The sequence below is a fragment of the Mangifera indica genome, chromosome 15 (assembly GCF_011075055.1).
Source record: "Mangifera indica cultivar Alphonso chromosome 15, CATAS_Mindica_2.1, whole genome shotgun sequence".
NCBI lineage: Eukaryota > Viridiplantae > Streptophyta > Magnoliopsida > Sapindales > Anacardiaceae > Mangifera > Mangifera indica.
The window spans coordinates 13,244,626-13,266,663 of NC_058151.1; the positions used below are offsets into that span (position 1 = coordinate 13,244,626).

General features: G+C 35.1%; 4 protein-coding genes across 6 annotated transcripts; 3 read left to right on the plus strand and 1 right to left on the minus strand.

The window, feature by feature from the left end:
* Positions 1-346: 346 nt before the first annotated feature.
* LOC123197709 (zinc finger protein ZAT4-like) lies at positions 347-2,226 on the plus strand. Its single transcript, XM_044612044.1, has 2 exons — positions 347-471; positions 605-2,226. The coding sequence occupies exon 2, from the start codon at positions 620-622 to the stop codon at positions 1,964-1,966; it is 1,347 nt and encodes a 448-aa protein (XP_044467979.1). The 5' UTR covers positions 347-471; positions 605-619; the 3' UTR covers positions 1,967-2,226.
* A 590-nt stretch (positions 2,227-2,816) lies between these two features.
* On the minus strand, positions 2,817-10,290 carry LOC123197820 (alpha-1,4 glucan phosphorylase L isozyme, chloroplastic/amyloplastic). The gene is made up of 15 exons (XM_044612237.1): positions 9,990-10,290; positions 9,208-9,443; positions 9,013-9,114; positions 8,490-8,666; positions 8,058-8,333; positions 7,519-7,790; positions 6,983-7,100; positions 6,435-6,893; positions 6,175-6,327; positions 5,622-5,750; positions 4,908-5,144; positions 4,433-4,509; positions 3,730-3,916; positions 3,299-3,499; positions 2,817-3,118 (listed from the first exon to the last, which is right to left on the minus strand). Exons 1-15 carry the CDS (start codon positions 10,198-10,200, stop codon positions 3,002-3,004), a joined length of 2,952 nt encoding a protein of 983 aa, XP_044468172.1. The 5' UTR covers positions 10,201-10,290; the 3' UTR covers positions 2,817-3,001.
* A 3,393-nt stretch (positions 10,291-13,683) lies between these two features.
* Positions 13,684-15,441, plus strand: LOC123197328 (BAG family molecular chaperone regulator 8, chloroplastic). The gene is made up of 2 exons (XM_044611577.1): positions 13,684-14,355; positions 14,440-15,441. Exons 1-2 carry the CDS (start codon positions 13,753-13,755, stop codon positions 15,238-15,240), a joined length of 1,404 nt encoding a protein of 467 aa, XP_044467512.1. The 5' UTR covers positions 13,684-13,752; the 3' UTR covers positions 15,241-15,441.
* Positions 15,442-16,824: 1,383 nt separating this feature from the next.
* LOC123197325 (pentatricopeptide repeat-containing protein At5g39350) lies at positions 16,825-20,829 on the plus strand. Of its 3 annotated transcripts, none has more exons than XM_044611574.1 (3): positions 16,825-19,388; positions 19,957-20,009; positions 20,439-20,829. In XM_044611574.1, the coding sequence occupies exon 1, from the start codon at positions 16,982-16,984 to the stop codon at positions 18,983-18,985; it is 2,004 nt and encodes a 667-aa protein (XP_044467509.1). In that variant the 5' UTR covers positions 16,825-16,981; the 3' UTR covers positions 18,986-19,388; positions 19,957-20,009; positions 20,439-20,829. The 3 variants fall into 3 exon arrangements, with proteins under 3 accessions (XP_044467509.1, XP_044467508.1, XP_044467510.1); XM_044611575.1 differs by having other exon boundaries at positions 16,826-17,298; positions 17,372-19,388; positions 19,957-20,829; XM_044611573.1 differs by having other exon boundaries at positions 19,957-20,829.
* Positions 20,830-22,038: the final 1,209 nt, after the last annotated feature.

The following is a 22,038-nucleotide window of genomic DNA, read 5'->3' on the forward strand; positions in this document are numbered from 1 at the left end:
GCCCTTGATTTAGCATATATATTTTTGGGCACTTAAAATAATGAGTCAAATTAAAAATTATTATATTTTTAATTTAAAGTCATTTAATTAAATAATAATACATTATCAGAATATTTAATTAAATTTTTAAAATTAAGTATATATAATTTTATTAATATATGAATTGATATAATAAAATTGTAATCTACCAAATTAAGATGAAATCTTGTATAAATAAGGATATTATTTATTGACAAAAAATCATATTAATTTGACATAAATAATCATTGAAAAAATAGTTTAAAAAAAAAAAAAAAAGCTGGCGAGGTCACAAATTTATTTACATAAAACAGAGAGTCCATTTCTCTTCAAGAGCTCTTCGCTTTGCATGCAAGTTTCTGTTTGTGCTTCAAAGTTTAGCATCAATTTTAGGAAGTGAGAGATTTGACAGGCACAGATCACAGATTTTGCATTGTTTTCTGGAGGTTTTAGGTTGCAGAATCTTGCTCTTTCTCTATCTCATTTTGTTTTTTTTTTTTTTTAAATCGAAAAAGACCAAGATTTTGCATGAAACTAGGGGTTTTTCTGATGCTGGTTTTCTTTTTTTCTTTTTTGTTTGGTAAAGGGCTTCTTTTTGGCTATGGATTCAGCTCATGAAGAGGTAGAACACAAGAAAAGCAAAGTGGGTTCTGAAGATAATGGTCACATTGGTTATGGCTTGAGAGAAAACCCCAAGAAATCTTGGAGATTTTCAGGCTTTAAAGAAGTCAATACTTCTACTTCTGCTGCGGCTGCTTCTGCTTCTTCAATGGAGGAAAACCAATGTAAAGTGTGTGGTAAAGAGTTTGTCTCAATGAAAGCGCTTTATGGGCACATGAGGCATCACTCTGGGAGTAAGAGGGGAAGAATTCAGTGCAAAGAATGTGAAAAATCGTTTCTTTCATTGAAATCTCTGACCAACCATATGAGGGTACACTCTCAGAAGTTGAGGCTTCATAATGTTCAATCAGAAACTAATAGTTCAAGTTCAAGGCAGGATCTTGTTGTGGAAGGCTTATATGCAAAGAAGAAGAGATCAAAAAGAATTAGAAGGTACAATTCTAGTAATTCAAGTTCAATTTCTAGCTTGAACGAATCTTTGCCATCTTTTACTGAAATTGATGATCAAGAAGTAGAACAAGTGGCTGTTTGTTTGATGATGTTGTCTAGGGGAGTTCACGATTGGGGTAAATTGCATTCATTTAATGGGTTTTCAGATGATGATGATGATGCTTGTGCTTCAGATTCTTTAACCGTTTTGTATGAGCAGATTGAAAAGAATGATGAATTTGAAGTTTGTGTTGAGAAGTCCAACAAGGGCAGTAGTGAATTTGAGATGCCTAAACTGGATAATGAATCTGAGTTTGTATCATATGATACTGAGATTGAAAAAGAAATTGTGCTTAAACTGAAATTTGAGTCAAATTCTCCAAGCAAGAAAGTCAAATTTGATGCTTGTGATTCCGAAACTGGGGTTGATTCTGAAATGGTGGATGATTCTGGTGAGAAATGCAGCACCAAGTGTAAGATCTGCAACAAATTTTTCCATTCTGGCCAAGCACTTGGAGGCCACCAAAAGAAGCATGGCATAAAAAAAGGCTGCAAGGCACAGAAGACTGATAGCTGGGAAGACCAGAACCAGACTGGGGCATGGCCTAAAACTGAACCTGATTGCAAGCTTGTGAAGCTTGAATGCATCAAGAATCTAACGGAGGGCAGCAAAGCCAGTGGGGCAGCTGTTATTAAGGAGCATAAATGCCCCATCTGCTTTAAAGTGTTCATATCAGGCCAAGCATTGGGTGGCCATAAGAGGGCTCACTTTCTGAAGAACCCTGAAACTAGGCCTCAAGAGATTCCAATGAGCCAAGGCCAGTGTAGCATCTCTGGGGAAATGGATATTGATATCCCTATGCAATGGAGATGTTGGCTTCAAGCAATGGTGGACTGAAAGCAAGTGCAAGCCATTGGTGACCAACTGAGAAAGTGATGCCATGTGTAGTTTCTGCAGAGTCTGAAGTTTGTACAGAGAAACAATACAGAAGATTAGAAGTAACAATTACTGACCCAAATTAGAGACTACATTGCTTTGAACCAGTAAAGCTCATTAGTTTTTTTTTTCACTCTGGATTCTTGATACTGAAATAGGGAATTGTTGTCCTGCAAAACATACAGAAAGGAATGGATAATAAGCAGATACATCTTCATTCATCTTTGACTGAGTTTTTTTTTTCCAATTTTTTCACTTTCGGACTTCATTAGAGGTGGATTTGAACTGAGCCAACTCAAATTCAACTTGAGATCAATGTCTTGTCAATGTTGTTGCACTAGAGTTGACAGTTAGAAATTGTTGACAATTCTTTTTCTTCTTCTCTAACGACTTTTATTTTTCTCTGATAATATTGTACACCAATTCAAGTAAGCCGAATTTGAGTTTGAACTGACCGTTATGGATTCAAACCAAACTTAGCTAACCCTTACTTAGACTTGATTCGATTCGAATCCACCCCTATCATTAACTAGCAAAAGAGCTTGAAGAGTACTAAACTGAATCAAAATCTGGCTCAAGGTAGCTTTCAGAGTGGTGATAAAAAGGCAGGCCCTCAGTTAGGCTTACCCAATTTGATTGATATGTCTAAACAAACCTCTTTTTAGGCCGAAAGTAGACTCATAACCAATGTGAGTGACATTGACAATTAAAGAATTACACTCAGCTTCGGACATGTCAACCATTAATACTCATTTTGTTAGTATATGAAGTAACATTATTATTCGAGACGAACGGCATTGCAATGTCAACAGGATTCAGAATGTTTATCCTTTTATTATTGTGTTACAAGACTTATTCAAGATACATTTTTTCACCACCGGCTGTCTCCGAAGAGTTCATTTACACTGAAACATATCAACAGGATGCCATGTTCATCACAAACAAAAGCTTGTGGCCAGACCAACTCTCTACTTGGTAGTGCAGGCATTCTCTGAATTATGGCAATTCCACAGGTTCAATGTTCCATATGTCTCGAGCATATTCGTGAATAGTTCTGTCACTACTGAACTTGTATGAACCCGCTGTATTCAGGATTGACATTCGTGTCCATTGCTGCAACATCCGTTATAAAATGTTAGTTATGGGGTTTGCAGTGGCTTATGCAAGAAAATGCTGGGAGATGTATAAAAACAATAGGGCATTATGTAGATTGTGTGCTGTGTAGTTGAATGGAAAAGCAGTTTTCCATCTTTCCAGTGATTAATAATGCAATAATGCAACCGTATGGCTCACCTTTTGGTCTCGATATGCTTCATCAACCTTCTCTTGGCACTCTAAGTAACTAGGGAAGTCTTTGCCCACAAGGAAATAATCTGCACGACCAAAACCTTCGTTTCCTTCCAGTGACCCCATCAGTTCATTGTAGTTATTTGAACCAAAAACACCACTTCTAACGAATTCCTTCACTTCTTCAAAACGTGGATCTGGAACAAACTGCATTAACAGACCATCCAAATTAGCAAGTTATGAGAGTGCATTCAAAATATTTCTTCAATGAAGAAGCAGATTTTTATGTACTTCAGCCAAGACATTTTTACAATTTACTTCCCACTGGTTAGACTCATAGCAACAATATTTCATGGCTAAAACCTCACAGATTCACTAACAATAGATTAAAAGGAAAAAAAATTATTAGTAGTAATAAATCGGTAAACAGTGCATACCTTGCCTTCAGATCTCTCTTTTCTGAACCCTGCTATCTCGTGAGCTTTAGCACCAAAGAGGAAGAAGTTTTCTTCTCCAACTTCTTGCCTTATTTCAACATTGGCACCGTCCAAGGTCCCAATCAAAATGCAACCATTCATAGCGAACTTCATGTTACTGGTACCACTAGCCTCCATGCCGGCAGTACTTCAGAGAGCAAAAAGAAGACAATGAGACATGAGAGAATGTAGGACAGTCAACTAATGTCTATAGGTTTTGAACAATTTTTTCTCGCTCCATGAATGTAATCTTCAATCATTTTCATGAAATAAATTCCCTTGGCCATCTGCCATGCAGACATGTTTGTTGTACCATATAAATTCCCATGCTTTGTCCTTTGGCTTTAACTAGTTATGAAGGTTGACAGCTGAGAAGTGGATTAGAACCTCTGCCAAAAATTATCATGTTCTAAATAACGAAAAATGCCTAATTGCAACAACAAAATTCGTGATGCTAACTAAAGCATCCACTGGATTCATCTGGACCTCAGCTTAAGCAAGGGCTACTGACAAGCTAAGGTCAAACTAAACTTTAGGGCTCAATTTTGAAAGGAATGTGCTCAGCCCCCAACTAAATCATGCATAATTCTGCATTTTTATCACCATATGCTATCTATAATAATTACATGTCCAAGAAACGAAGCAAATAAGAAAATCGAAATACCTGATATGCTGTGAGAGCTCACTAGCAGGGATAAGCAATTCAGCCACACTGACATTGTAATCAGGGACAAAAATAACCTAAAATAGAACAAAAAAAAAAAAATCAGAGATACAATGAACTACAGCAACAGAAACATTTGTAGATAAATCTAACCGGAGGTTTTAAAGTTTGATATTTTGAAGCCAAGTTAAACCAAATCAAATCAGCAATGTAATCCTTCCATGTTCCAAAATCCAAAATTAAAGGCATCTTGGAAATGTATGCCTTATCTCACCTCTCAACTAAATTAGAATCCCTAAGAGCAATATGTCCTCTGCTGATTGAACAAGTAAAAGTGCACACAGATAATTTAGTATATCAACTGCCATTTCAATACTGATACATTTTTCCTACAGCCAAAGCATGAAAACCTGTTTCCATCTTCATTTTTCTTTATTATGGTCAAATCACTATATATTTATTGACAAAGCCATACCTTCAGCAAATCACCTATTTCAGCATCATGATTGACAGTAGCCCCAACATCAGTGATAAATTTCACAATTCTCTTGGCTTGCACATAAGTAGCAAAAGCTTTTCCCCCGAATATACAAACTCGTGGAACAAACTTTGCTTTCCTTTCTGCAGCACTCATTTCTTTCATCTTTTTGTAACGGTAAACAATTCCCAATATATTCATCAGTTGCCGCTTATATTCATGGATGCGCTTCACCTGAAAATAATTGATGCAATATAATTTTCATAAAATATATATACAGAAAGGTGATAATGGTTAAAGAACTAATAAGAAGAGGATAAGAAAACATTTTTTCAGGCAAGTGTTAAGAATTCTGCAAACCATGAATAAACATGTAGCTTAAAGTTGACACGCTTGTATGCTTAATCGTACATAGATGACATAATAAATATCATCACAGCAATCTAGTTCAAAGGGGATTATTAAGCTTGTCCATTATAAGGTAATAAGAATTTATTAGTAGTTTAGTATCTTACCCTGATAATTTAATTATGATCATTATGATCCATCTATGATTATAAAACTATAAGTAGGGCCAGTCTACAGACTTGATTATTATTAAATTTTTTCAATTTTATCTAATATTTTTGCAGTAATTCCATCTAAGCTAAAAATATTCTACATTATATCATAAACATTTAAGGTAAAAGCCTTCAATAGCAAGGAAATAACCTGGATGTCAAACATTGCATCAGGGCTGACCAAATAGCCTGTTTTTTCTTTGATGAGTGACGCAACTTTCATTTTGTTGTTCCTTTTTGCCAACCTGAACTGGTTTTGGAGATTTTCATTATCTGCAAACTATGAATGAAAAAAAAAAAACTTTAATTAGGAATTATAGAGGTGGTTGCATAACATAATTTAAAATGCATAATCAATAAGTTTTTTAGTTGACGTAATGAAAAAAAAGTAGCCTCAAGAAATCTCAAACTCTGAGCTACGCTCCAGATTAAAAATTCAGAATAGAACATAATGTTAACAACCAGTTAAGCAGGAGTGTCTAAAGCAGGCTTCTAACTGATTATTAATTCTGAAGTCCATAATACAAGTATGAACTGGGCAAACATAGTGAAATGGGTGCTTAATGCAATTAAAAGTAAAAGTAAAAGAAATAGGTAAATTTTCTTCTCAAAACATTTAAGAAAAATCTACTGTAAATTCACTTTTTATAACATTCAACCACTTAGGATGATTTTACAAATAAGGATATGGATATGTTGATTACCTTTTTTAACTCAGCCAACTTCTCAGTTTTTGTGACCCAGTCTTCCGTGCCGATCCACTTGCTGATAATTTTACTTAAATCTGGATTGCAGAAAAGCATCCACCTTCTTGGTGTAACCCCATTTGTTTTATTTTGAAATTTATCAGGCCATAACTACCAAAATGTGTAGCATAGAGTTTAGTTAACATTTTTGAGGTAAGAATACAAGTGGACAGGAAAAGTTTTAGTTATTAATTTGGGGGAATATTATGAGTGTTTACCTTATAAAACTCATTAAATACTTCATTTTTTACTATTTCACTATGTATCTCAGCCACTCCATTTACTGCATGACCACCCACAACACAAAGATTAGCCATACGAACCAGCTTTGGTGGTTCAGGTACAACTTTTGCCTCCTTTTTTTGCTCTGCTGCAGGTCTTTTTTTTTTTACAGCCTTGAGTTTTTCATCAGTTGGTTCAACTTCTTCAAGATTTTTAACTTTATCACTGGGATACACAACAGCACTTTCCTTGGGTTTTTCATCAGTTGGTTCAACTTCTTCAAAATTTTTAACTTTATCACTGGGATACACAACAGCACTTTCCTTGGGTTTTACAAGCAAATCAGCAAAGGGGGCAGGCAAATTGACATTTTCTAGAATTCTCATCTCCTTCAGTTTTTTCTCCAGTAATTCGACATCTGCTGTGCCATATTCTGAAACTATGGCATGAATCAGCTGTAAAAACATGAAATGGAAAAACTAAGAGTTAAGATGAGTGCACCTAAGAAAGAAAGTTGTGCTTGATCTATATATTCCACAATTACCTCTTCATCAATCATTTCTATGATCTCCACATGCCGAGGTAACAGTTTTTGCATAAGTTCTAAACTCCATTTTTCCAATGCCTCAGGCAGAACAGTATGGTTTGTGTATGCCACAGTTCTAAGACCAAAAAAAGTGATTATCTTATGAGTTAGGCTAGCTGCAATACAAAAATAAAATAAGCCACAAAAGAATCAAGCAGGATAAGGCACAACCAGTTGGAAAAGGAGGCAACATTCAATCAGTACCAAAATAAATCATATAAAGACATGAGAAATATAGGACCATAATCACTAGACTTCTAGTAATCTTGTATAGTCTTGATGAAGAATGTGGTGGCATCTGTCAGTTTCTATTTACGCAAAGGAATAAAAAGAAGAAAAAAATATCAAATAGTAAAAATTTGGTGTCTCTTGGTCACTCAGGCATAATCTAATTGTTCAGTGTAGTTTTTGAATTCCAGAACAATAATTAAAACCAAGAAACAGAGTAAAATGACATTAATGTGTATGTATTGAACTACTGTAATAGGATGTACCTCTGTGTGATATTCCAGGCTTCTTTCCAGCTTAAACCTTTCTCATCTACCAAAATTCTCATCAGCTCCGGAATGCAGAGAGTTGGGTGCGTATCATTCATTTGAACGGCAACCTTCTCAGGGAATTCTTCCCATCTTACATTTGTTCCAGATCTTCTCTCAAATTGTGCAATGATATCTTGGAGAGAAGCAGAGCATAAGGTGTACTGTTGCTTCAATCGCAGGATCTTGCCCTCAACAGATTCATCCCCAGGGTAGAGAATATAGCAGATCTAAGCAAAAATATAACATTATAAAGATGCTTTGTTTTCCACTTGACTACGATATTAAAAATCAGAAAAATGAAACAAATGTAGGAAACATTTAAATACAGACACAGCATGTGATTGGAATCACAAACAGAGGAAGATAGAGAACAGAATAAAAGCACAACATGGTGATTGAACTCAGTCTCTATCCATAGCCCAGCCAACTTCAAATTTTTTATTTTTGCTGTTTAGGTCTTCAGTATTACAATTGATCAGAAAAGTGCACCAAACCTTCTCAGCATTAGATAGGGTGTCAGCTGCTTTGGTATGTTCTCCAGAGTTAAAAGCATATAAATCAAAATCTTCAGAAGGAGCTTTAGTTGACCAAAGTCTGAGGTTGATTGTGGTTTTAGTTCTATACCCTGGTATTGGGACATCATATGCAACAGCCTGTATATCTTCTCCTCCTATCCAGTGTCTTTTTCCATCTGATCCTGAAACAACCTTGCCGTAAAATTTTATGGGATATAAGACATCGTTTCTCACCATTTCCCATGGGTTTCCCAGCTACAAGAAGAAAGTACAATCAAATTAAACATGAAGTAACTGGAAAAGAAACAGACATTGCCACTGAAATTTCAATGATATTATAGATGTCATATACCTACACCAGTTTAAAAAAAAAAAAAGAATCAGTTGAATTTGAATGGAAAGCAAGGATACCTCAAGCCAATTTTCAGCAACTTCTTCTTGACCATCCCTTGTAATCCTCTGTTTGAATAACCCATACTTGTATCTAAGTCCATAACCCCATGCTGGGTAATTTAGTGTTGCCAAAGAGTCTAGAAAACAGGAGGCAAGTCGCCCAAGACCCCCATTACCAAGAGCAGCATCAGGCTCCTATCATTAGTTAACCAAAGAAACTTAGCTTCTAGAACAAACATGTGAGAGATAACCTCACATGGATAAATTGACTTTTATGTTGGAGTATTAGTAAGGGAAAGAGAACATTAATCTAAACTTATAGCAATCGTAGATAGCAGAGCTTCAAATTGCTCAGTGTAAAGGTCGCAGGAAGCCACAGAATAAATTTTTAATACTTTTCCTGCTCAACCAACCATAAAATCATTCCAATTTATACATTGCTTGGTTGTTGAGAATAAATTGTGCATAGAAGTGGAAATACTGACCACAAGGAAGTTCTGTCAAAGTTCATACTGAGGAAAAATGAGTAAAATAACCTCACCTGGGCAACCACATTCTCCAGATTGTGTCCAAGCTTGCTCAAGGCCTCTGCATAAGCACCAGTAAGCCCTAAGTTTCCAATTGCATTCAACAGTGCCTTGCCCTATAAAAGTAGGAAATAATGAAACATAATATAAAACAGTTGTTGAAACTAGAATAAAAATTTCCAGAGTCAAAACAAGAGATCAGGACGAACCTGTAAAAATTCCATTGATAAATAATAAGCCTGTTTCACATTCAACTTCTCATAATAATTATATGTCTCAATCCAGTTTATAATAAGCTTATCACGAACGCTATGTGCAGTGGCATAGAACGCCTTCGGAAGCTCAAATTTTTCTGGGGAAAACAATGGGGTGAACTCTGCATGATACTTGATACTCGAGGCAACAGAGGCAGCATCTGGAGACTCTGGATTATAACCGCTAGTTGCTTCAAACAAAAACACAATTAGAACAGTGTAAGCATAATAAGACCGCCTCTTCAGTGCGACTCCTTCATCAAGCCATGCCAACTCCAAAGAGTACACAACATCACAATATAACTTGAAAAGCAAGGAATCAATTTCAAAAAGACCCAAAAACCAATATTCACTAGTCAGCAGCTTAGCTTAGCATATCAAAAAGCCAGCTTTATTTGACAAACATCAAACCGTTTGAGAGGACAACCCTTTGATCAATAATAGCTCAATTCATTCATGTCAGCATTAAAAAAAGACCGAAACGCAAAAACCATCTTTCACCGCTCAGCAGCATCAACACAAGCAAAAGCCAGGTTAATCAGATGATGAATAGCTCACACTCACTCATTCATCATCAAAAAGCACAAACTTTTTATACACGTTTCGTTACTGATCCATCAGAAGAAGCATCTCAATCCTTTTTCAATGCTAACACAAACAGTCCAAACACACACACACACACACACACACACACACACACACACACACACACACAAATGTCAAAACAGAACGCACACCTTCTTTAACAACGGACTCCTTAACTTTAGCCTTGCGCTCAGCGGACACAGTCTTCACCGAAAACGACCTCGTCACACGCCGCGACCGCCACTTCAACGAGTTTCCACTCCTCGCACCAAAGCCGATGAACCTCGACAAAGAACAGAATTGCACAAACGACTCCGACGACGAAGACGGACACGAAGTTGTAGAGAATTGAGAAAATGCCATTCTCTTCTTTCGATCAAACCTATTGAGCGTAGGAGAGTGTGATACTGGTTATCTTTTTCACGGAGTACTCGATCTCGATTTTTGAAAAGCTGTTGCGGTGAGCTTCATTTATAAGTGAGAAAGTACTAGTACGCGCAGTCAAACGAGAGTTAGAGAGAAGTGGGACGTGTCGGTTTGTGAGGGAGTGAGCTAGATTTGATAATTTTGAAGTTTGGATTTTTTTATGGATATGGGTAAACGACGAACCGAATGGAGTGTTTAGAGGGAAAGTTGTTTGCCACATGGCAGACATGTCATCTGCTACATGGCCCACAAATCAATAATTTATTCAACAAGATAATCGAATCGCACCGCCACCACCACGTCAACGCGCGTAGTTACACGTACGACGTAGAAAAAATAAAATATTAAATAAATATATTAATTAAATTGAATACACGAGAATGCAAAATTTATTTACCGTTCATTATTTTTCACTCTACAGTCACTTGTTACACGTGTACATGATTTAAAATGAAAGCTATAAAAGTCAATATTATAATGATGGCCAAAGGGTTATTTTCCACCGATAATTTAATGCAAAGGTTAGTGTATATTTATATAATTTTAAAATTTTAAATATTTATTTATAAATTAATTTTTATTAAAAATAAAAATAAAATCGTTTTTTCACTACTAAATTTTAAACATTTATATTATTTTTTTATATTTAAAAAATTAATAATTTTTCTCCAAAATTAAGTTTTAAAAATGCACTTCTTCCTCCTAAACCCAAACCTAGGGTTTCAAAATCTAGAATTTATTGTAGCGATAACACCCACATCGGGACGATGAAAGTGTGTTCAGAATCCAACAGATGAATCGTCTAATTCTTTTAGACAACAACGAAGACATCCTTGTTAAGATATCGCCTTGAATCCTCCTTTGCAGACGGAGACGACGAAAAGAGACAAGGACAATTCATCTCTCTCCATTGGCAGACGGAGAGACAAAGACTTTGTTTTCGTCTGTTTGTCGATGTCTCTTCATCTTATAATGACAAGAGAAAGCTAACTAACAATTAGGGTGGGAAAAAGGAAGTCATCAGAGATGGAGGGACGGTTAGAGAGAGGAGAAAAAAAAGAAACCTAGATGTGGGGGAGGGAAATAATCACTTTTCAAAACTATAAAAATTTAGACAGAGGTAAAGATATTAGTTTTCAAAATCTTAGGGGAGAGAGAATGAGATAAAATTAAAATTTTTAAATAATATTATTGAAATAATGAATTTACTCTTATATATAACATAAATTTTTAACGGAGTTCGGGTGGTGGATAAGTATTTGAGTTTTTGAAATCCTACAGGATATAAGTTTGGAAATAGACTAAAACTTGGATGGGAATAAGTCTTTTAGCCTATAATAAAAATTATAATTAAAAAAACAAAAAACTATTCATATGATAACATTTCATTTGAATATTCAAAACTAAATATATGTACATTTATTTATAGACATTTACACATGTCTTCAACGAGTTGAATATTCATCTTAAACCAATATTTTTTTCAACTTAAACTTGATTCATTCAAATAAAATAATGATATAAATTTAATAAGGTTCGAATTATATTTATGATACACCTAGATATGTCAAGAAGGTTAGATCAGTCGTGGAACGACCCATGCTCCTTTTTTAACGTGACCTAAAGGATATGACTTGCAAAATTACAGATTGTGCTAAACTGACAAACCATGACAAGTGTTTTGTGGTACAACCCAATAAAAACTAATAAAAAATATGAAATTGTAAACCGTCCTATAAAAACATACAGACGAACTCATTAAACTCACTGTTTTTAAAACCGAACCAAACCACTAGCTCTAAGTTAAGTCTGGTTAACATTAAAAACGGTTTATTCATTAAGTCAATCAAACTTGGTCAAATTAGTGAACCGGTCAAAACCGATAGAATCGAGTTTAACCAAAATTTAGGGTTTTTTTTTTAAATTTAATTATTTTTTATTAGATTAGATAAATTTTTAAAGGTTTGTAAGGAAAAATAAGTTTACAAAAAAAATCTCATATCCATTAAAATGTCTTTCAAAGGTAATAACTTGTAGAATTATATATTTTTTTTGTATCATAATATTGAGACTTTTTTATTTTAATTATTTAATTGAAATCAAATGAATAATTGTTACTCTTTAAAAAAAAATATGTTTTAATTCTCATAAGTATAGTTGATTTTATTTTTTATAAATTTTTAAATAAAATCTATTTATTATAATTTAATAATAAATTTAATTGATTGGTTTTTAATCAAACTGATTGAATAGATTAAATTATAAATTAATATAATAATTGATATGATTTTAAAAATATTAATTAAACTCAACTTAAATTTTGAATCGAAAGATTTTGATTGTCACAAAGCTTGTCATGATTACGAACCGGCTCGATTTGTAATGTCCATCAATTAGTGGGCCTAGACACAACAAGACCCACCCATCATCAGATCAGACCTCAGCAGATTTGGCAAGGCACTGCCCACTTTGCATTCACCCGAGCTTCGACAAGATGCTTTCGTTTTGGTCACGTGCAGTTGCAGATAAATGGGTCTTTGGGGCACACAGCACAGGCATCAGTACAGTATTTCCCCATAAAGTACGATCCACAAATCATTTGCAGTCGCTTTGATCCATTGACTTTAGCTAAAGAACTATTTTCCACCCAAAGTATGCTCTAGTATCAGATTTTTGTCTCTTAATTTTAAAAATATTATTTACCCCTATAAGTGGCTAAAATTAACAGAATCATAACTCCTTAAAATTTTATCTTTTTCTCCTTCTAAACTTTAAAACCTAATTATTTCTTTCATAGACAAAGTTTTAAAAAATATATTTCTTCTCATAGGGTTTAGTTTTCAAATTCTAATATTATTATCGACATTCTCTCGCTCTCGAAGTTTCTTTTTCCTCTAATAATCTCTTTTCTCTTAGTTGGATATTTGATTGACATCAAATCACGTCGAAGATACAAAGAGTTTCATCAAGAAGATAATCGTCTTACTAAAAGAAGATGTTTGGAAGACAATCGTCTTCTCGACGAAGCTCTACATCTCCCCAATATGATTCTATGTGGATCAGACATCTAACTGAGAAAAGAGAGATCGTCGGAGAGAGAGAAAGTTTCAAAAAGGAGAGACTACTAGTAATAACATTAGAAATGAGGTCAAAATTTGAAAATTAAATCACAGGAGAGATGTCATTTTTAAAAATTTTGTCTATGAGAGAAATAATTAGTTTTTAGGGTTTTGAGGGGAAAAATAGATTAAATTTTAATTTATTTTTAATATTATAAATAAAATATTGATTTTGTCTCTAAAATTGTTATTTTAATCATTTATGAGTAGATATTTAGATTGTCAAAGTTAAGTGGCGTACATGTAATAAGAGGATATTTTTTGTGGCAATAAATCCTTTGTCCATAACTTTATTCCCCCTTTAAGCTTCTCTGTTTCGGACAAATCAGCTTGTCAAGAACCCTCAACTTCACAGTTTCATTCCACAACGATGGCCTCTCATCACCACAACCACCACCACACCGCAACCACTACATCTATCGGCTGTTGCTGCAGCAACTGTTGTAGCCACCACTCTGCTCCACCAACACCTCCTTCCACAGACCTTCTTCTCCAAACCATTCTCTCTCACCTCCTCCAACAACGACAACAACAGAAGTCACCTCAAGAATCTCATTATCAGCACATGACCCATAACCAAACTCACCAAAACCATCACTTTCATAATCAAAATCAAAGCTTTCACCATCAAGAACAATACCCACAAGCGAAACTTGTACTCTCTTCTCTTATTAGCCGTATTGACGCGCTTGAAACTTCCCTGCAAAACTTCTCGTTATCTTCTGCTACATACAATCGGTACTCTTCTTTTTCTTCATGTTCTCTTAGAGATGCGGCGGCGCGTGTGATCCAGACCCATTTCCGAGTTTTTCTTGTGCGTAGATCCAGAACCCTTAGACAGCTCAAAGAGCTTGCTTTGATCAAATCTAGCTTCAACTCTCTCCAGTTATCAGTTTCCAAGAAAAACCATTTGGATTTTCTTCTCGTTTCTCGTAGAGCAATGGACTTGCTTCGCAAACTTGACTCTATTCAGGTACGCCATTCATGGGTAGTCCTCAGTATCTTTAATTTTACTACTTTTCCATGTTAGGATTTTAATGGGTGGGTTTGTCTACAGGGTGATGATCCCATGATCAGAGATCGAAAGAGGTCAATTAGCAGGGATTTGGATAAGTTTTTGGAATTTGTTGATGCGTTCGCAGTAAGGAATGAGATATCATGTAGAGGTTCAAAGAATGTGAAATTAGTGAGGAATGATACTGTAAAGTCAAGGTTTTTGAGGTCTAATGGTGGAGATTTTAGTAAGGATCAGGTTAACATAATGAAAAAATTGGGGGACCGAGCGGAAATGACTCCTGGGTATTCTAGGGTTTATAAAACTGAAGATGAAGATGTGGAGCTTGAAGGGTTTCACCAATTCATTGATGAGGAGAAGCAAGAAAACCATAGGGTTTACGGAAATAAAAATGGGGTTTTGGTGAAAAAGCATGTGGTGTCTCAGCCAAAAGTGAAGAAAAGTGTGAGCTTTGCAGAGAATGGAAATGTCTATAGGATTTTCAGCAATGGCAATACTCATGAGCCAAATCCAAGTCGGGATGGTACTTCAACTGATGAGAGTGTTTCTAGTGATGACAATGGAACAATTTTGGAGAATATTTGCCCTGAAGTTGAAGGTAAGGGTTTATATGAAGTGACTGAAGATGGGGTGGAAGTGTACTTGGAAAATGGAGGATCATTGCAGAGCAGTGATGAGGAAAGAAACCCTAGAAGGAGTTTGAGAAGTGAAGACACAGATGAGATCGTTGGTGATTGCATAGGTCAGGATGGACACTTTGTGTTCTCTGCACCATTGCCTGTGAAGATGGAATCTAGAGCTGACTTGATGAAGAGAAAAGCTGTGAAAATTGTCACAAAATAGTTCCATTTTTGTGCTGTTGAGCGGTTATTCTGATCCATTTCCACTTTGTGACTCTAATTGTTAGTTTAGAATGGTGAGAAGAAGTCCTAGATTGAATGAGGTGTAGTGTGGCTTTATTTCTCTTGTGGGATTTGTTTGTAGCCTTCCACATAATTCTTGTATTTTTTTGGGCCTTTTTTTAATTAAATTGATTTCTCCATACTTCTCTTTGAACTGTGAATAGTGTTTCCATGCAGATGCTTGGTTCTGAGCTATTTAAAGCGATTTAAGGATTAAAACTATGTTTCAGAGAAGAATCCATAACCAAATAGGGCCTTAAACTATGTTTCAGGAGAGAGTTCATAACCAGATAAGGCCATTTGTAAAAATTAAAAAGGTTTTGAGAGTAGGGATGCATTTGTGACAAGTTAAGGTTCAATTTATGTTTGGTTCAAATGAGTTGAACTCAAACAGAAATTTCAATTCTACGGATTGGTTTGTGTTCAAAAGCTGATTTTGTGGGAGTTCTTTTTTTAAGTGATTCTTCATCATAATTCTCTTTTTCTCTGAAAATTATTTTACTTTCTTTACAATTCTTTTTCTTTTCTAACTTCTTCTTTAACCATTTTTCTTCTTTTCGTTCTCTAGTGATTCATCCAACTCTCTAGTGTTATTGTTTACCATTTGAACTAGATTGAGTCTGAGTTTGATCTCACCATTCTGGATTCAAACCAACCTGAGAAAAGCCTTGTTTACTTCGGCTTGAATCTACCTCTACATAAGAGTGGCCCAGTTTGGATCAATTCTAACAAACCTTCAATTTGGTTTTCTTGTACAACAAAAGAGTACTCTCTGAAGATCAATATAAGCTCATCTATCCATAAGAGTGGCCCAGTTTGGATCAATTCTAACAAACCTTCAATTTGGTTTTCTTGTACAACAAAAGAGTACTCTCTGAAGATCAATATAAGCTCATCTATCGATGAATAATTTATTTTCATATAAAAGTTTTCATTTTAGAGGTTTCTGGTTGATCGAAGTGGATACATATACACCATTTCATCGTGAATTCGTATCCCTTGAAAGACATTACATTCAAGGAATGAGTCGATGATGCCCAACATCAAATCAACACTAATAACGGTTACAAGTTAGTTTTAATATTCTGCAAATTATTGATTTTGACTCTTTATGTAGAATTTGGTTTTGTATATGGGTAAAAGTCTTGACTCATATCTAACATAAAATTTTCCAGCAGAATTGCCCGTGAACACCTCTTAGTAGACGAATTCTTTCGGGTTAGCCTTGCGTACACCCATTATGGGTTTAGTGTCGATAGTTTGGTCCTGCTTTGATCTTATCATAACAGTGGTTTCAACTTTTGATTCGTTTCTGCAGAGATAACCTAATCTCTCATTCTATGTAGCACATGACTACACTCTTGCACTCTGATGATTTACTTTGGCCGTGACAATATTATGTCATACAAACATATATATATATATATATGAGTGGAACTAAAATTAATGAAAAATAGAGAGTCGTTTATATTTTACAGGGATCGTACGGATATTATACAACTCAGTGAGCTCAGCGTGTAACACACAGAGGAAACGACGCCGTTTATTGTTTATAAAATATCACAAAAGTCCCTTAAAATTTCCCATCAGTCAAAGAAGATAAAGAAATGTTAAACCTTGCAACCGCGAGGTTTTGATTACAACGGTTCAGAGAAGACTAAAAGGTCTAAGAGCGTGAATTGATGAATGGGAAGGTACAATCTCTCAAAAAATCTAAAAGCCTCTTCGCTAAACTTTTGCAACAATGCAGCACACCCACAAAATCTCTAAAAAAAATCAAACAATTTCATGCCATCACCGTCACTTCAGGCCTTCAACCCTCCCACCTACGCTCTCCCCTCGTGGCTGGCTACGCGCAATGCGGCCATACTTCTCATGCACGCAAACTGTTCGACGAAATGCCTGAAAGAAACTTGTTCTTGTATAACACCTTGATAAAGATGTACACACGCAATGGCTCATCGATTGATGCTCTTAACCTCTTTGTTGAAATGCTCAGGTTAGAAATTTACCGCCCTGATAATTATACGTACCCTTTTGTTATTAAAGCGTGTAGCGACTTGGGACTGCAGAAATTGGGCGTTATATTTCATGGGAGGGCGTTGGTTGCTGGGATTGATATGGATAGTATTGTGAAGAATTGTTTGATAGCAATGTATATGAGTTTTGGAGAGGTAGAAGCAGCGAGGAAGGTGTTTGATGCAATGAGGGATCGAAGCGTGGTGACTTGGAATACTATGATAAGTGGGTATTTTAGGAATGGGTATGCTAGGCAAGCTTTGATGGTTTTTGATTGGATGGTGGAGAGTGGACAGGAGCCTGACTGTGCTAGTGTGGTTTCAGTGTTGCCTGCGTGTGGTTATTTGAAGGAAGTAGATATGGGAAGAAGAGTTCATGCACTGATCGAAAATGGAGGTTTGGGGAAGAAAATCATGGTTTGGAATGCTTTGGTTGATATGTATGTGAGGTGTGGTAATTTGAATGAAGCACAGGTGGTTTTTGATGGGATGACTGAGAGGGATGTAGTTACGTGGACTTCGATCATTAATGGGTATATTTTGAATGGTGAAGTGAGGAATGCATTGAGGCTTTTTTGTATGATGCAGTTCGAAGGGGTGAAGCCTAATGCTGTGACAATAGCATCAATTCTTTCAGCTTGTTCCAGTTTGCATTATCTGAAGAATGGAAGGTGTTTGCATGGGTGGACGATAAGACAAAAGCTTGAGCGTGAGGTTGTTGTGGAAACTGCATTGATTGATATGTATGCAAAATGCCATCATGTTGAACTAAGCTTTCGAGTGTTTGCAAGAACATCAAAAAAGAAAACTGTACCATGGAATGCAATTTTGTCGGGGTTCATTCATAATGGGCTCGCAAGAGAAGCAGTAGAACTTTTCACACAAATGCTGATGGAAGCCGTACAACCTAATGATGCAACCTTAAACAGTATTCTTCCGGCATATGCCATCCTTGTAGATATGCATCAAGCAATGAATATACATGGTTATCTAATAAGATCTGGGTTTCTTTCAAGCATAGAAATTGCTACTGGGCTCATTGATATATATTCAAAGTGTGGGAGCCTAGAATCGGCCCACAAGATATTCAATGGGATTTCCAAAAAGGATAAAGATATTATACTATGGAGTGTAATAATTGCTGGTTATGGAATGCATGGACATGGTGAGGCTGCTGTTTCACTGTTCAAAGAAATGGTTCAATCTGGGATGAAACCAAATGAAGTTACCTTTACTTCAGCTTTGCATGCATGTAGCCACTCTGGTCTGGTTGATGAGGGTTTGGGTTTGTTTAAATTTATGCTTGAAAACCACCACCCAAGCCCCTGTGCTGATCACTACACTTGCATTGTTGATCTTCTTGGTAGAGCAGGTCGACTGGATGAAGCGTATGATCTGATTAGAACAATGCCTTTTAAGCCTACTTATGCTGTTTGGGGTGCACTGCTTGGTGCTTGTGTAATACATGAGAATGTTGAACTGGGAGAGGTGGCTGCAGAGTGGCTATTTGAGCTTGAACCAGAGAACACAGGGAACTATGTATTATTGTCAAAGATTTATGCTGCAGTGGGAAGGTGGAAAGATGTAGAGAATGTGAGAGATAGGATGAATGAGATAGGATTAAGAAAATCACCAGCTCACAGCTTGATTGAGTATCGGAATATGTAAGCTACATGGTTGTCTATGCTCCAGATGTGCTAAGCATCAGAGTGAGCTCATGTATCTACGAAAAGGAAAAGTTCTATTGTTATAAGTGATATAATACCAAATAGAAGAGTATGAAACCACAGTAAACGCTAATGCAACATTTAGAAGACTCATTTGTGGAGTTGAGGGAACATCCTTTTTTCAAAAAAGTCCTTGTTTCTGGAATGACCTGAAGAGACTATTCAACAACAATACCTATGTATCATGCTGGAAATCCCTTCATATCATTGAAACTAAGATTGTGTTAATGCTGTTGTCTCAACTCCATCAGAATTGCTGATGGACAAGGTTATTGGTCTGTCAAATCACTTTCGCAGCACAGGGAATCATTGCCCTCCATCCCCAGATGCTGGAAGTGCCTCAGGTGAAAGACTTTTCATTTTCACTTCGAGTAGGTTATCTCAGTGCCTGCTACTAGGCATTTGAGTTTGTATTCAGAATGATATTCATGTCAGATTGAACTGCACTGGTGTCAAATTTGTGCATCAGTGTATTTATAAATACACACATAGGTCGATGATTTTTTTTTTTCCAAAAATGGTATAAGTTTTGTGAACCTTTTTATGGCTCCATTGCCATTAGACGGTTCGTTGGCATTTGTGACAATTTTGTGGCTCCTTGGTCTCACAAATACTCAGATTTTGTTGCCTGCCTCAAGGGTCATGTTAGCATTCTTGGCTGATGAGAAAGTTGATATGGAATAGGCAAAGTCATTTTCCTTTTGCAAAGTATGTCTTAGATACTGTTTTGCCCATGATATCTTCACATTGACTTTGTTATTTTCTAATTTTTGCGGTGTATACACTCGAGAACTTCTCATTTGTCTCTAAATATTTTTGTATGAGTAAAATGACTGATCAACTTTGGCTTTCATCAGACTGAACAGAAGGTTGGTGGATTACAATTTGACTTTTATTTTTCTAATTTTGTAGGATGACTAATTCAGCGTCAACCTTCATCAAATGTATTTGATACAACTAGACAGGTTTCATTGTATTATTTCATTAATTTAAGAGTTGTAAAGCTACTAATTAAGTGCCTTACATTGAATACAATACATGTAGAATTTTTCATGCTTGTTGAATCTGAAAAAAGGTTGTGTCTTGGGAAATTTCTTCTAATAGAGGTGTAGATGTTCTAAATATATACAAATAGTAAGTTTTCCAAATATGATGACAACTTAAAGATAATGAAACTGCAACAGGATTGGCTGCTTGACTTGGCCAAATTGACTGTTGATTAGTTTATGGTGTTTGATTTTTTTTTCTTTGCTTCTAACATCATTTTCAAAAGTGGGAAAGCCTGCAAAATTACCTAAAATGCTCATTTCTTTGCAGTTGAATTTCATTGTCATTTTTTTTCAAGGTTAGAATCATTCCCAGTGTGCTGTGACTTGTGCCTAATTATTCTGCAGGAATATCAAGTGTCGGAAGAGAAACTAACAGATGAAGACAATGGACACCCACTCCAATTTGAATGAGCAAGGTCTAGTTCAGACTAGACTTGTTTCCAAAATGAAGTTAAATCCCTTAAATCAAGCTTGACCTATTCTTGCTCAGTTCAAGCAATTTCGATCTAAGTTGTGAGCCAAACTTGAGCAACTCGAATTGAATCCACCGTAAATATTTTTTTTTATAGGTGATGATATATACTTGTTATATGAGTGATTGGTCACATGTAGAACCATCAATAAAAGCATTGTATATACACTATAGAGTATACAATTGGGTAGATAGATAATGTGTTATCATGTTTTTTAATAATTTTAAATTAAGAACGAAATAATATCCTTTCGTATTATAACACATTCTTTGTGTACCCAAATATGTACTAAAAAATGTGTATTCATATTATTGCTAACTCTTCAAAAATACAAAAAGAGAGCAAAATTGTAGTATAATTTCTTGTGACTAAGTCTTGAGATTGTATCAACAATGGAACAACCTGCAAACTCCTAAACTCAGAATACTATATTTTTAAACATCACAATTGTCTCATAACTTCCATTTGGCCCCAAATACACCTAACCATGACAATAGCAAATGAAAGCAACTTGGTACATTTTGACACACAATTTCTACCTAACTATTCCATTTCCAATAAGAAACTCAATGTTTGAGGACAAATACTTGGGAGTTAAAAGGGAAAGTAAGTATTCTTTGTACACCTAGTTGAAATCCCAAATAACCCCGTCAACTTAGTAATAAAAAATTATTATAATAGTTTATTATTAATAATAAAAAATAGATTATTATAGTAATTGTTTATTTTTAAACCAAACATAGTTGGGTTTTTAATATTGTTAACTGTGATGATCAGGGATATTCAAAACTGATTAATCAAATTGGTTTGTTAATTTTTTGAATCGAATCGAATTTTTGATTTAGAAAAAATTATGGACTAAAACCAAACAAATTTAAAGATTAATCAGTTTTGAACTAAATTTCAAAAAATTATCTTTTTTTATTATTCTTTTAGCGTTTTTGAAAATATGTTTAATATTTTATTAATTTTTTATTCAAAATTTTTTAAATTATTAGTTTGATTCAGTTAATTGGTTTTGAAAATTTGACAAAGAGATAATCGAACTAAAAAGTCAATTTTTCATATTCTTGAATTGGTATTCGAATCGATTTTTTAAATAATTTATTTTTTATTTGATTTTTGATTCAAAAATCAGTTTAATTTTGATATCGAATAATTTTAAACACCCCAAAAAATATCAATAAATTGAACTTTTGGAGTCACCATTAAATGTTCCCAATTGAAGCATCCACATGCTTTTGTGTAATGAGCCTCATTTCTTGCTGCATGTTAGTTATCCTCCTCCATGTGGGAGTGGCATTGCATTTGATTTTTTTAAATAATTTTTTTTTTCTAATATTTTGATATTTAATTTTTTGTTTTGATTTATATATGATGGTATTTACCTAAATAACCTTATATGTGAAAGTGAATATAAAATATTGTATCTCCCATTCAAAGACTTCAAGTAACCTTGTCTGCCTAATAAA

Bases quoted from the DNA above. Each gene is read 5' to 3' on its own strand.
- LOC123197709 (XM_044612044.1), top strand. From the start codon at position 620: ATGGATTCAGCTCATGAAGAGGTAGAACACAAGAAAAGCAAAGTGGGT.
- LOC123197820 (XM_044612237.1), bottom strand. From the start codon at position 10,200: ATGGCATTTTCTCAATTCTCTACAACTTCGTGTCCGTCTTCGTCGTCG. The intron at 5,751-6,174 runs GTAATCAACATA...TTTCATTCATAG, and splicing joins AGTTGGCTGAGTTAAAAAAG to TTTGCAGATAATGAAAATCT. The intron at 3,500-3,729 runs GTATGCACTGTT...CTGTTAATGCAG, and splicing joins AAGAGAGATCTGAAGGCAAG to TTTGTTCCAGATCCACGTTT.
- LOC123197328 (XM_044611577.1), top strand. From the start codon at position 13,753: ATGGCCTCTCATCACCACAACCACCACCACACCGCAACCACTACATCT. The intron at 14,356-14,439 runs GTACGCCATTCA...GTTTGTCTACAG, and splicing joins GCAAACTTGACTCTATTCAG to GGTGATGATCCCATGATCAG.
- LOC123197325 (XM_044611573.1), top strand. From the start codon at position 16,982: ATGAATGGGAAGGTACAATCTCTCAAAAAATCTAAAAGCCTCTTCGCT.